Here is a 13,231-nt window from a genome sequence, read left to right as displayed (position 1 = left end):
TGATGTGTATAAAATTGATGCCTAATAAGAACCTGCAGTATAAAAAAGCAAACAAAACAACTAATACTAAACTTTCATTGGGTTATTTGTATGGAAATATGTTAATATAAATGTTTCAGACATTACATGAAATTTCTAAAAATCTTATATTTGTATTTGTATGGAAATATGTTAATATAAATGTTTCAGATATTACATGAAATTTCTAAAAATCTTATATTTGTATTTGTATGGAAATATGTATGGAAATATGTTAATATAAATGTTTCAGACATTACATGAAATTTCTAAAAATCTTATATGTTTTGGTATAATGTTATAAGTAATAATCCTAGTTATTACTTTAAAATGTATATCTCAGAAATAACTAATTTTCTTGTCAACTGCATTATTATGAACTTTCATCAAATCTTTTACCGTGGTCATTTTTAAGGCTTTTGTCATTTACAGACAGTTCTGGGTGTACTCTGATGATTTTGCAAATATGTTCCTATAAAAGGGTTTCATCTTCAAGAAATTCATGGAAAAGACTCTGACATGTACAGGTTTCTGGTAACTGACTGTACTGCTGAACTGAATGAATAAGCATTTTCAGAACTCTGATGAAAAACTGATGAACTCATAAAAGTGCTAACAAAAGATCAAGATGAAAAAAAACAATTAATTACATGGGACTGAGTGAACTGATGAGGATGAGTATAATTTTTGTGACTTTCTGTCTGAATTAAAAAAAAAAAAAAATCCCACAAGGACTCAGAGGCAAAGAATATACAAATCAATTTTCACTGCAAAGTAAAGGAGCTGTTACAGTGGAGGTTTATTGGACTGAATGTCAATATTATGACATAGTATGAGTGTGCTTCATGTTTGGTAATGGCAATCATTGTTGCTTTTGTTGTGGTCATCCATGTACAATGCTTGGTGTCAGTCTATTTATCTCTTGTAAAAATAAAATACAGTGTGTGTGTGTGTGAAAAAAAAAAATGTTTGTAATATAGTAAGTGGAATATAAGACACTATACAGGGAAGATGTATACCAATGCATTAGTAGTTCATAATTTACATAATTTTCCTTTATAAAAAATCTGCATTTTCATCTGACTCTAATATTTAGGGAAAATCTATAATATTCATTTACTTATACATTTTTTAAATGTACTGCTACTTGGCTTATTCTTTAGCATAATTCATACTGTACAAAAATTTGTTGGCCACCAGATAGCTAAGATAACCCTTTTGTGTATACATCTGATACTGGAAAATAAGAAAAGACAAGTGTAGAAAAAAAAAAAAAAAGAAAGACATACATGTATTTACATGTATTATTCCACAACTGCCCTCAGAGGTTAGTTACATTGGCCATATAAAATACAATGTGTTTTCAGATATGGCTAGATCTTTCAAGAAGTATAAAGGTCTCCTCTGTTTAATGTAATTTTTTCTTCTTCTACACCTGACAAAAACATTACACATCCTTTCAGGCCTGGATCTCAGTCATCTTCTTGTTGTGGGTCCCAGCAAATGGGACAGCTGGGGACATGACTGGAGTGATGGTATGCAAAGCTAATATTTGTATTAACATTATTGTTAATAAAGAATCCCTACAAAATAAATCTGCATTCCTGGTTCACCTAATATCCAGGTAATACTCCCTTCATGGTGAGTAGTATTAGCGTTCTGGATGAAAGTATTCACCTGTAGGCAAGAAGTAAATAGACAGTGGGGACAATTATGTTTCAATGCTCAAGGTTTTCTTTGTTGCTGTTGTTGTTTTTGTTCCTGGTTCTTTCTTAAAGTTAATTCTAATTCTAACATTAGAAACTATAACACAGTGAAACTAACATTTTGTTCCCTAGCCCTAGGATTGCTCAAATTTGGAGTTATTACTAAAACTTAACTAAACACTAAATTGCTTTGTGGAATTTGAGAATTTCTTGAAAAATACTGAGAAATTCCTTGAAAGAAAGTACATTGTTTAAAACTGACTTGGACATTCTGAAAAAGTTCTTCAGCTATTGCGGCTAGCTACTGAGTCTTTAATTTTTTTCCTCAGAACAGGTTTGCAAAACTATTTCATTAAAGTAATTGCTGAAATATCTTAGATCAGGCAATTTACACATATTGGAAAGTTACTAGTTTCTTTTCCGATTTTTCTCCACTATAATCAAAGTGACTAAAAGGTTAAGAATGTCGAACAGATTTTAGAAGGCGAGTTTCCCAGATAAGGAATTTTTGTTTCCTTTCATCTGAGGTCTAATGTTTGATTTTTTTAACTGTCTGGATTAAGAGACAGTATATAAATTAATCTAAATAAATTAGTACAATAGAATCTACGGGTCAATGATAAAAATAAGAGAGGAGACATCATAATTGCTTCATAATCCAAACAATTTGATTCTCCTAATAGCAGACCACTGACTGGGGAACATTCTGCCTCTCTCATCTTCACCCACTGGTGGCTCTCGTCCGTCCTCCTCCCATTCCGGCCACATCACTGTGGAGTCACAGTGTTTGTGGGAGACAGTCCCTCCTACCTGCCATTCTACCGTTTCACCTGAAACGTGGGACTGGCCTTTTGCTCATTTTCCTCAGCGCAAGTGAGATCAATCTTTAACTTTTAATCAGATTTTCTTTAATGACTAGTGATTAATAGAAAAGAAGAACAACCCACCTTAAAATGGCTGGCCAAGACCAGACTTATGAAGGTCTCTTTTCAAGGCAGCGCCCTACCTCACTTCTGAACTGTGTCCACCGGGCCAGAGAAAGGGCTCCCCTAACCCTGGAACTCCGCAGCCCCTTCCTAGCCTGAGAGTTCAGGAAAAGTCTCCGCTTCACGTGGCATTCCCACCACCTGGTCTTCTCTTCTGTCTCAAACTTAACATTCCCCCATTGTGGAAAGACAAGCGAAAAGATTGGTTTAACCTGTGGCCAGAATTTCTCTTCTGAGAAACAACTGTTTTGTTTTTACTAAAACAGTCCAGTGTACTATTTAGAAATTGTTTAAGGTATTTAAATTATTATTTATAAAGAGAGGCCTAGGTTATGATCAAGCAAACAGAATTGGAGGAGGAATAAATCTACAATGGTTGCCTGAAACAGACGAAGGAGGCCGAGAAAAAGAGGAGTAGGTGTAGATCAAGGTCACTGAGGGAGAAACAGGGATGGCTAAATGTGGAGAGAAGCTGGCGCTCAAGAGAGGATGGTGGGTAAGGCTTTTCCACACAAAACAATTATTTAACTTTTAAGTACAAGAATGAAAAACATTTTGTTCTAGTTGTTTGATGTGCTGGATCAGGATGTGACCATGACTTTTTTTTTGCCCCAAGCCTTCAGTTTAAGTTTGTACCCTCACAGCCCAAGGCACTGGCTCTTTTGAGAAGTGAAACAGGGTGGTGTGGGTGTGAGGTAATGGAGTGTGGGAAAGCGACAGCACGTGAGGGAAGCAAGGCACACAGTAGTCAATAATTCAGTGGAAGGGGCTTCCCTGGTGGCGCAGTGGTTGAGAGTCTGCCTGCCAATGCAGGGGACACGGGTTCGGGCCCTGGTCTGGGAAGACCCCACATGCCGCGGAGCAACTGGGCCCGTGAGCCACAACTACTGAGGCTGCGCGTCTGGAGCCTGTGCTCCGCCACAAGAGAAGCCGCGACAGTGAGAGGTCCGCACACTGCGATGAAGAGTGGCCCCCCGCTTGCGGCAACTAGAGGAAGCCCTCGCACAGAAACGAAGACCCAACACAGCCAAAAAATAAATAAATAAATAAATAAATAAGTCAGGAGCTCTAAAAAATAATAATAATAATAATAATAATAATAATTCAGTGGAAGGACCAAGTGGACACAGAGCCTTTCCTTCCACATCACCGTCCCTGCCCAGCAATCCTCCAGGATAGAGGATGGGGACAATGAGTTTCTCCAGAACATGAGATAGAGACACAGACCATTTTTATTTAAAAATCCTAAGATACTATGACCCCAGCAGGCCATAGAGGAATTTATGAAACTCCAACCCACTCTTAGGGATGTGGTCTGTTCTTCTGGCCCTTATGGCAGAATTTCAGCGCAACCCTACTTCAGGAGGGATCCTGGGGCGCTAAGTTAACCAACTGGGGAGATCGATTTTTATTTCTACAATTACATATTCTGAAAAAAGTCATTCACTATAAATAATTCCCCTTTACTTTAAAAAAAAACTTAGCAACCTTTTTGCTTTTCTCTTCATGCTTACGTGAAAGGAGCTGAGCTAATAAGGAAGAAGGATGAAGCATTTATTCCATCATTTTACTAGTTCTCTGAAACAGTCTCTCCCAAGTAGGATGTGTACCACTTAGATATTGTAAGATGGTTCATTATTGTGTGGAAAGAAAATGTTAGAAATGTTATGTGTTGTATAATGTTCATAATATTAGTATATATATTATGTAAGTAACTGATAAATAAACAAATGTGTATTGGGAGCGTATGTCCACATTTTAACTTTTTTTTTTTTTTTTTTTTTTACAGATGGGAGTTTGGAGACTACTGATGTTTAAAAAAAAAAAAGCCCAACCATTTATTCTATACAAGGAATTATTTCAAATGGATTTTTTATGAAGGCAAATTTGTAGATGATAAAGTAAGATTCTGAATTTACTAAAGCCAAATTACTAGTCCATTTACTTTTGATGGGAAACAATTATTTGCTCTACTCTGAAATAAGCAAATAAGTCTCGCCTTCCAACTTCTAAATTGAATGTCAAATAAAATGGACAACCCCCAACTAGCCCAAAAATGTAAATTCATTTGAAGAACTAATTTATCATTCCTTTATATGCCCTCAACAGCTTTACAAATCTTAGGGAGATTGGTTCCAAACATAAGGAAAAAAATACATAAGAAATTTAAATACTTTCAAGTGGCTTGTTTTTTGCTGTTGTTAAAATCACTACTGGTAAGAAATCTAACAAGCAGACTTACTTTGCACTCAGTGGAATTTTTTATCAGTTGATGTCACAGAAAGACAAATATTGGAGCTGCAGTTCCACAAGGGCACTCACTCAAACCAGTTTGATACAGTTCTGGGTTTTTAATAAACATTTCCTTTGAGCACAGAAATACAAGTTATGTATGTTGAAATTATTTTGACTACAAATTGTAATGTTATAAAACTGTCATTGGGTTTTTTCAATGTGGCATTTTTCCATGTGTAAAAGAAATTCAATTATTATAGAAGAAACTAAGCCATATTTAGAAGATACTACTACTATTCCCACCAATAAAATGTTAACAACAATAAAAATATTAATAGCAGCTAAGACTTTTGAGTGCTTATTACATGCCAGGCTCTGTTTTGTGCACTTTACATGTATTAACTGAGTGGTCCTAAACCCAGGCTGCCCATTATGCCTGTTGAAATCACCAAGGGAGAGTAACAGAAAAAGATGCCCAGGTTCCACCTCCAGAAGGGACTCTCACTCACTCACACCGACCGGATGTTAACCCCATTGGTGGTTCTAATGTACAGCCAGCATTGAAAACAAATACTTTAACACAACCCTGACAACAATCCTTGGAGGAGGGAGTAGTTATCTTTATTTGATACTGAGGAAAATGACACACAGTTCACAAGCAGCAGAACTGAGATTTGAACCCAGGCAGGCAGTTTCCAAAATTTAAGCTCTTTACCACTAAGCTCTACTCCCCCTCAAAGACCACAAACCACTGAGTATTTAGGTGATGTTTTTATTCACATGGTACGCATAAAAGATCATTCCTGTAATTTCTTTGCAGTTAGATTTTTTTGAAAAAGCTTTTGCGTAACTGGCTGAAAAAACAAACAAGGTTTTGATCATGGAGTTCCTCTGGTTTGCACTTGACTGGGAAGCTGACCAAGCCTTAACCGGTGCTGAAATCAGTGATTTCACTGTTTACTGCTAAAAGTGATCTCCCCAGTTGGCTAACTAGTGCCCCAGGATCCAGCCTGCAGCCAGCTCTCTGAGGCTTGACCTGTACTCCTTCTTCACTCTATTTACCAGGAAAGTTCATATAAATAATGCAGGTACAGACATAAAACAGGAACAGTTCCTTTTCAACTGCTATTTCTCCTCCAGGGCAAATAGGCTTGAAAGTTCAGAAGCCACTGGCCAGCAGTTTTCCTTACTGCTCTCCTTATGTACTGTAGTTCAAACAGAAGCTAACAGAATACACAGTTGATTTTAAAAAAAAAAAAAAAAAGCAGGAGGTGTAGGGGAGGGAAGAAACAAAGAAAACCCAGTTGTGTTATCACTTGTTTTCTCTGGCTCACAGTCACATGCAAGACAACATTGCATAAAGTTACCTGAATCAGACCACAAAGCATTCTTCCTGCTGGGTCAGGCTGGCTACAGGTGGTCTGTCTCAATGCCAGGGGCAAGGAATAAGGCAAGTAGAACTTAATTAGAGGAAAAAAAGATGATGGCACCATATCTATTTAGAGAGGAGAAATACTATCCTCTGAAATGCATGGGGCATAGGGTGTGACCCAGGCAGTTATCAGCTAACAGGAGACGTGGAGTATAAAGTAGGGGTTTTAAACCTGTGACTCGCGAGGAACAAGAGAGCAAAGAGACAGAGTCACAAAGTGGCATCCAGACATTCCACCCTCCGTGGGGTCTGTGCCATGTCACTGCAGTGTTCAAGTAAGGCATTTTGTGATAGGATTTGATCAAAGAGATTCAGCCAAGATATGGAGCCCAGACGACATTTACTGAGCACAATCTGCTAGCCTCCGTGGCAGGTGCACTTCCCGTGTTATCTCATGGAATCCACACAACAATTCTGAAAGGGGGCATTATTATTTTTCAGCAATATTCCACTGTAGCTCAAGTATTAAGTAGGTAGCATGGATTTGAAATGAGGTATGTCTGCTTCTAAAACCTCTGTTCCTTCCACTCCGTGACACAGTCCCCCTAACTCATTGTCTCTATCCTGGGCTTCAAGTTTATTTCTTCAACCAGCCTCAGTGAAGGCACTTCTGAGCCACTGGCGGGGGGGCAGCAAGAAGCATGAGGTGCAGACTCACTTGCTAGCAGGGATCGGCTTGTTCCCTGAGACTCTAAAGCCATGAGTAAAAGTTCGTTTTCGTATTATTTTTGCTCTCTCAGGTTCTGCTTCTTGAGTGGCTCCCACTATCTCCCCTCATCCCATGCAGATGGCAGTGCCTGACTCTGGTCACTTGCCAACTACTTCCACCCCAAAGCGGTCCAGTCCACTCGACATGACTATGTGCAAAGCTATGTCTCCAACAGCTGTGTAACAGGCTCATGAGGTCATTTTTGTCTTTTGTTATTCCCTTTTCATTGCTATTCTTCAGGGCTTTGATTAGCAGACCAGGGAAACACACTCTATTCATTCAGCAAGAATTTATTGAGCATATACTACGAGAGCAGAAATGTTCTAGGTGCTGGGGACATGGAGATAACTAGAACGCAGTCCTTGCTTCCAGTACCCTAGGGCTCTGCTCACCTGTTCCAGTAAATGCTGCCTGGTGACAGGGCCCTGACTTCCTCACTGGTAACTTCCTTTACGGGACGGCCAGGACAGGAGCCCAACGACAGCTGTTTGCCTCAGAAGTGTTCCCTTTATTTCCACTATTTCGTGCTATATTCCAGAGGCTTCTCTTCTGGAAAATCTACTGTATTTCCTTCAATCTACCTCTTTTTGGGAGCTAGCCTTCTTCTCAGAAGGGCAAAATGCCAAGAAAGGAATATCAGGGCAGTTCATGGTCTGTCATGGATGGAAATGTCTAACTTGTTGGAGCAGCAGGTTGGAGACCCACCCAAGGATTAAATTAAATGAATCGAGGAGGGGGCAGGGGGAAGAGACATTTTTTCAGGCAAAGTCCTTACTCAGGATTGCTATTTTACATTCAGTAGAATTCCCACTCACTCTTGATTAAAAACCCATTTAATATGGGAGGGGTTGTGGCATATTAGCGTTTCTTAGCAGTTCCCAAAATTACAATGCACCTGTTACTAAAAACTGGAGCTGCGTCAGAGCTTCAGAAACAGCAGTGAGGGAGAATGGGAGGCGGTTTAACTTGAAACTTAGCTTAACTTTCACAATGATAGAATCACATTTGTTCCCAATTCCCTTCCCATTTTTCACTGGTTTTTAGCAGCCTCTGAGTTCTTAAAACAAATTTATCCGAAGGAGGATATTTTTTTCTTCATGGCTTAGAGACAATCTCAAAAAAAAAAAAAAAAAAAAAGCCATCTGTTTCCCCAGTTTCCCGTGTAAAGCTAATCAACTAAGTATTTAATCACTCCTCATGTCAGAATCAAGACGGAGGTTTACGTGAAACGTTCAGCTAGTTAAAAATGAGACCTATTCACTCACACACACAAGAACGATTTGAGAGCCGTGAATTTTTATAGTTAGTAGCAGATTAGCTCTAACAGCCAGCCTTAGAAAACAAAAAGGAAACAAATATACACACCCAAAGACAAACCAAAAAAAAAAAAAAAAAAATGCCCACGTATACAAGACGGAATGAACAGGTATCTGAGGGCAGTTCCCGGGAAGACGCGAACTCCTTTTGATGGGGTTACTTACCCACACAAGTAGAATTCCCGTTTCCCGAGGGAGCAGCTTCAGGACAGCTCCAGCGCTGCAGTGCTGAGAGGCTAACAAAACTAAATTTAAAAACTACCGGCAACAGAATGATAAGGAACAGCAGCATAATCTTGACGGGCTTGAACTCTCAATAGAAAATAAGTTGACTTTGCTTGAGCATAGCCCGAGCAAGGTGGGTATGTCTGACCCCCAGTGTGTCCACCCGGGTTGGCCTGCAGCCCTGGGGCATCTTTTCCTCTGCTGCCCTGTTGCCCTCGAGCTCCTTCTCCTTCAACTCAAGACAGCGTCAAAATGCAGCCTGAAGGGGACACTCCAGGGAAAGATTTCTTTATCTAAGTTTTTGGGAAGCCGGTAAGAAATACCTGACACCCTTATGACAAATTTCGCGGAGTTTAACTGCCATGCACTGGAGGCCTGCCGCGGACTTCACTGTGACAGGCAAAGCGGCAGGGCCAAGGCTAGAAAGAGGAAAAAAAAAAAGGAAAGAATTGGTGGAAAGTTCCAACCACGACGCTTGATGAGGCTGAAAGAAGAAATATGGACATACGATTCCTCCCCAAACGCGGTTTCTCTTTTTGAAAAGTAGAGTGACTCCCCTTTCCTTTTTAAAGCTTTTTGGCTCCACCCCTCTCCTTTAGCAACACTTGAGTGAGCCTCTGTTTGCAAATGCGAATGTGGGCAATTCCAGTTACAGGAAAGCATGGACGGTTGCCAAGGAGGAGATAGCTGGCTATTCACCATAAACATTCCGGGCAGAACCAGGGGGAGAGCAAGGAGGGGGCTGGGGAGCTGCTCGTGATGTCTTGGAGGTACCTGCTGAATATTGGCTAGGCTTGAATATCTGGAAGGATGGAGACGAAGCTAAACCATGTTGTATAAATCAGTGGTGAACAGCATTGCTGATAATGCAGACTTTAGAGCAATTGATCACTCACCTGAGCAATATTAAAGAAAAATGACCTTCAGCTCATTATTTGAACGAATGTCAACACCGGTGCACATTCCTGGAGCTTAATCTTTCTCCCTCCTGTATATTTTATAGCGGAATTTGAAAGATTATTCTTTCCAAATCAAAGGGAAATCCCTGACGCCAGATGAAGAGCTACAGTATGCACAGACACCTTTTCTTTCAGCAGGACCATAATAAAACATCGTGAGGGGCCAGGAGTGCAGGGAAAGGAGGGGATTGTTATCATAGAGCCGTGTTGGAAAAAATAAGCTAATAGCACAAAATCTGGGAAGCATTGGAAATCCAGCATAGCTGAATGCTGTTCCTTCTCAGATAGTTTAGGCTATCTTTTCACATCTCAGTGATAGAAAATAAAAGCTGCAAGTGTGGAATAGCTGTCTGCTCGACCACTTTCTACTTGGAACAGCAGCAGTTGTTTCTTCAGGAGTGCACCCAGGACCCAGAAATATCCAGCTCAGGCAAACCATTTACACCAGATTTGATGAACAATGGAAATTTCTGCCAATTTATTTCATCCTGGAAAATAAGCTTTCATTTAAGTTGCCCAGAGGTAGTGTTCCCAGTGTTAGTCAAAATGTAGATAAAGCGATAGTCACAAAAATAACAGTCACGCTGGTGAACACCCCTTATGGAGAACGGGAATGACTCCAAGCCTTTTACTCATGTTTAATTATGTTCTTGTCATTTTCAAACACTGGGTCACTTTTCTGAAACAGCTAAAGTCAGGATTCCTCTGATTTCAGCCAGCCTCTGCCAGGCAGCTCTGACCCCTTACAGGAGAAACAGACCCTAGGGGGCAGCAGAAGTCATGTGGGGGGATACATGGAATATTCCATTGCTTTCTGGACTCAGACTCAAGACTCAGAACGAATGTCCTACAAATACCCTGCACTGAGTTACTAACCTTGTTAATGAGCTTCCCCTGCAGCAAATGCGTTGCCGGTGTCACAGGTGACAGCAGTAGAAGGAGCTTGCTTAGAGGACAGTCTATGTTAGTGGAGAAGAGAGAGGAGAATAACATGAACACAAATATGAAATAACCCACAAATATATTCTATTTGGATTTTGACTCTCTCATATTATTTTTGTTGTAAAAAATCTTGCTTTCCGAATTACATGTCACTTGGGCTAATGTGGTCATTAATGTTGAGCATAAGCCCCTTAGGAAATGATGAAGTCAACATGGGTGTGGTAGATGCTGAGGCTGGTGACTCATGTTAAAGGTCAATCCCAGCTCATCCAGAGACAACCTAAGGTTGCCCAGATGGCGAATACATAGGACAGGGGCTATCACCTAGAAAGGACATCCGGAGATATTTAATAAGTCCATATTCTTATTTCTAAATAAAACTGGACCTCTCCTGGACAAATGAACATCCTCCTTATTTTAAAGTTGCCTAGAAATCTATTGTAGCTTTATGGGTTTGAGCTGCCTAATACCTTTTAGTTTCTGGGATTGAGTCAAATTAACTAATTCATTGATTAATTAAAGAGCTCTATGTGATAGGACGCTGTAGGGAATACAAGAAATAGAAGTCATGGTCCCTAAGTTCAAGACCTTGCTGAGGTTGATTAACCACCACAACAAAGAAGAGTCTATGAGTATGAACTAATGAATGACCAGTCACCAAGTATTCTGAGGGTGTCAGGAAAGAAGGGGAACTGCACAAACTATGTGGACCAGAGCATGCAGCGAAGCTTTCTGGATTAATTAGGAAGCCTCAGACGGGCATGGAGAGGGAGGAAGGCCATGCTGACAACAGGATTTGTGACAGGACAAAGAAAAAATTGCTTATTTATTAGATCTGGAGATCCTGAGGTGATGCAGTTGGATGGGAGGACCTGCTGGTAAGTCCATGAGAGAGTTAGATGTTAACGGCAAGGGGACAGCTCTGAATGCTTTTAAACATGAGTGGACATCAGTAGGAGAAGGGAGGCTATTGGGAGATATGTTTAGGTGTGCTGGTCATCATTCTAACTCTTCAGATAAAATTTCCCTATTGAAGCACAAAGCACTTAATTCTCCTGGCTGTACACACAGCTGTTATTAATCATCACCACCACCACTCCATCAACAGATTGCTTCCAATATGTCAGGCATATAGGAAATACAGATGCTTTATTCACATTGCTTCCATTCCTCAACACCAGCTTTCAAGGTGGGTATTATTGCCCCATTTCACAAGTGAGGACGTTGAAGATAAGAAAGGCTGAGAATTTTTTCCAATATTACACACACTTCTGGAGAATATGAATTCTGAAGTCATGATTCTCTCCTCATTAGATGGTGTTTTAGATCAGAATAAACAGGCTGGGATATCATCAAAAGAAAGATGTATATGATCACAGGAACCAGAAGTGACAAGGCAGTGTGTTTTGGTAGGAGTGACTATTAAATATCCATCCACAGAAAGAGTACACAGAATATTTCATGGTCCACTTCTATCAATAAGTGTCAATTGTATCGGGACAGTTCCTACAAGATTTGAAAACATTTTCTTGTTCTTCAAAAACAAAGTTGTTGACATCTGTCTGGCATTCTTAGCGATTCATACATGGCAGAAACTGAAATAGTATTAAGGACAAGAAATTAGGATCCCAGGCACAGGAGTTAGATATCAAGGGCAAATTACCATTTATCAAGATATGAATACCAGATATAAAAATTGTATTGAAGAAGAAGGGCAATTGTGCTCCTTGGTTTTTACCAAAATGAGTTGAAAACTTATATCCACAAAAAACCCTACACATGAATATTTACTGCAGCCTTATTCATAATTTCCAAATTTTGGAAGATGTCCTTCAATAGGTGAATGGATAAACAAAATGTGGTACATCCATACAATGGAATATCATTCAGGAGTAAAACAAAATGAACCATCAAGCCACTAAAGACATGAGGGAATCATAAACGCATATCGCTAAGTGAAAGAAGTCAATTTGAGAGGCTACATACTGTAGGAATTCAACTATATGACATTCCGGAAAAGGCAAAACTATGGAGACAATAAAAATATCAGTGATTGCCAGGGTTTGGGATGGAGGAGAGATGAATAGGGGGAGCACAAAGGAGTTTTAGGGCAGTGAAACTATTCTGTATGATCTGATAATGGTGGATACAGGCCATTATACATTTATCACAACCCACAGAATGTACAACAACAGGAGTGAACCCTAATGTAAACTATGGACTTTAGTTGATAATAATGCATCAATATTGGCTCATCAATTGTAGCAAGTGGACCACATTAATGCAAGGTATTAACAGTAAGGGAAACTGGAGGGAGGGGGAGGGAAGGCAATATATGGGAATTCTCTGTTCTCTGCACAATTTTTTTTGTAAACCTAAACCTGCTTTTAAGAAAAACAGTTTTTTATTTTTTTTAAAAAAAAGAAGTAATACTATGCTTAATGCACAGATTAAGTAATACCATGCTTCTAATGAAAGAAATCAGATTTTTAAAAGTACTTGGTAAATAAGAAGGAAAAGAGAAGTCCTACCCATGCTCCATCTTTCAGCTAAGTCCACTCCAATCACCTAGAAAGGTTCCTCTGACCAAGAGGAAGAAACAAGCCTTCAGAAACTGGGTATTTATTTTTAAAAGAACATAATAATCCATAATATATAATTCCTAATTCTGTGAAGCAGCAACAAAATTTAAATTTAAAAAAA

General features: G+C 39.5%; 1 protein-coding gene across 2 annotated transcripts in view; it reads right to left on the bottom strand.

Moving 5' to 3' along the window:
* Window positions 1–9,158, bottom strand: part of EGF (epidermal growth factor) — a 102,186-nt gene extending 93,028 nt beyond the window's left edge. The window contains exon 1 of one of the 2 annotated variants that reach the window (XM_082462766.1): window positions 8,568–9,158. In XM_082462766.1, coding sequence (XP_082318892.1) covers window positions 8,568–8,694 — 127 coding nt within the window. In that variant the 5' untranslated portion in view covers window positions 8,695–9,158. The remainder of the gene's footprint in view (window positions 1–8,567) is intronic. The other variant, XM_082462765.1, reaches the window with a different exon arrangement.
* Between the last annotated feature and the right edge of the window lie 4,073 nt (window positions 9,159–13,231).

The sequence above is a fragment of the Balaenoptera physalus genome (assembly GCF_965194825.1).
Source record: "Balaenoptera physalus genome assembly, chromosome: 5".
NCBI classification, from domain to species: Eukaryota; Metazoa; Chordata; class Mammalia; order Artiodactyla; family Balaenopteridae; genus Balaenoptera; species Balaenoptera physalus.
Note: the sequence above shows the minus strand (reverse complement) of the source record. Positions and strands in the feature narration are given on the sequence as shown.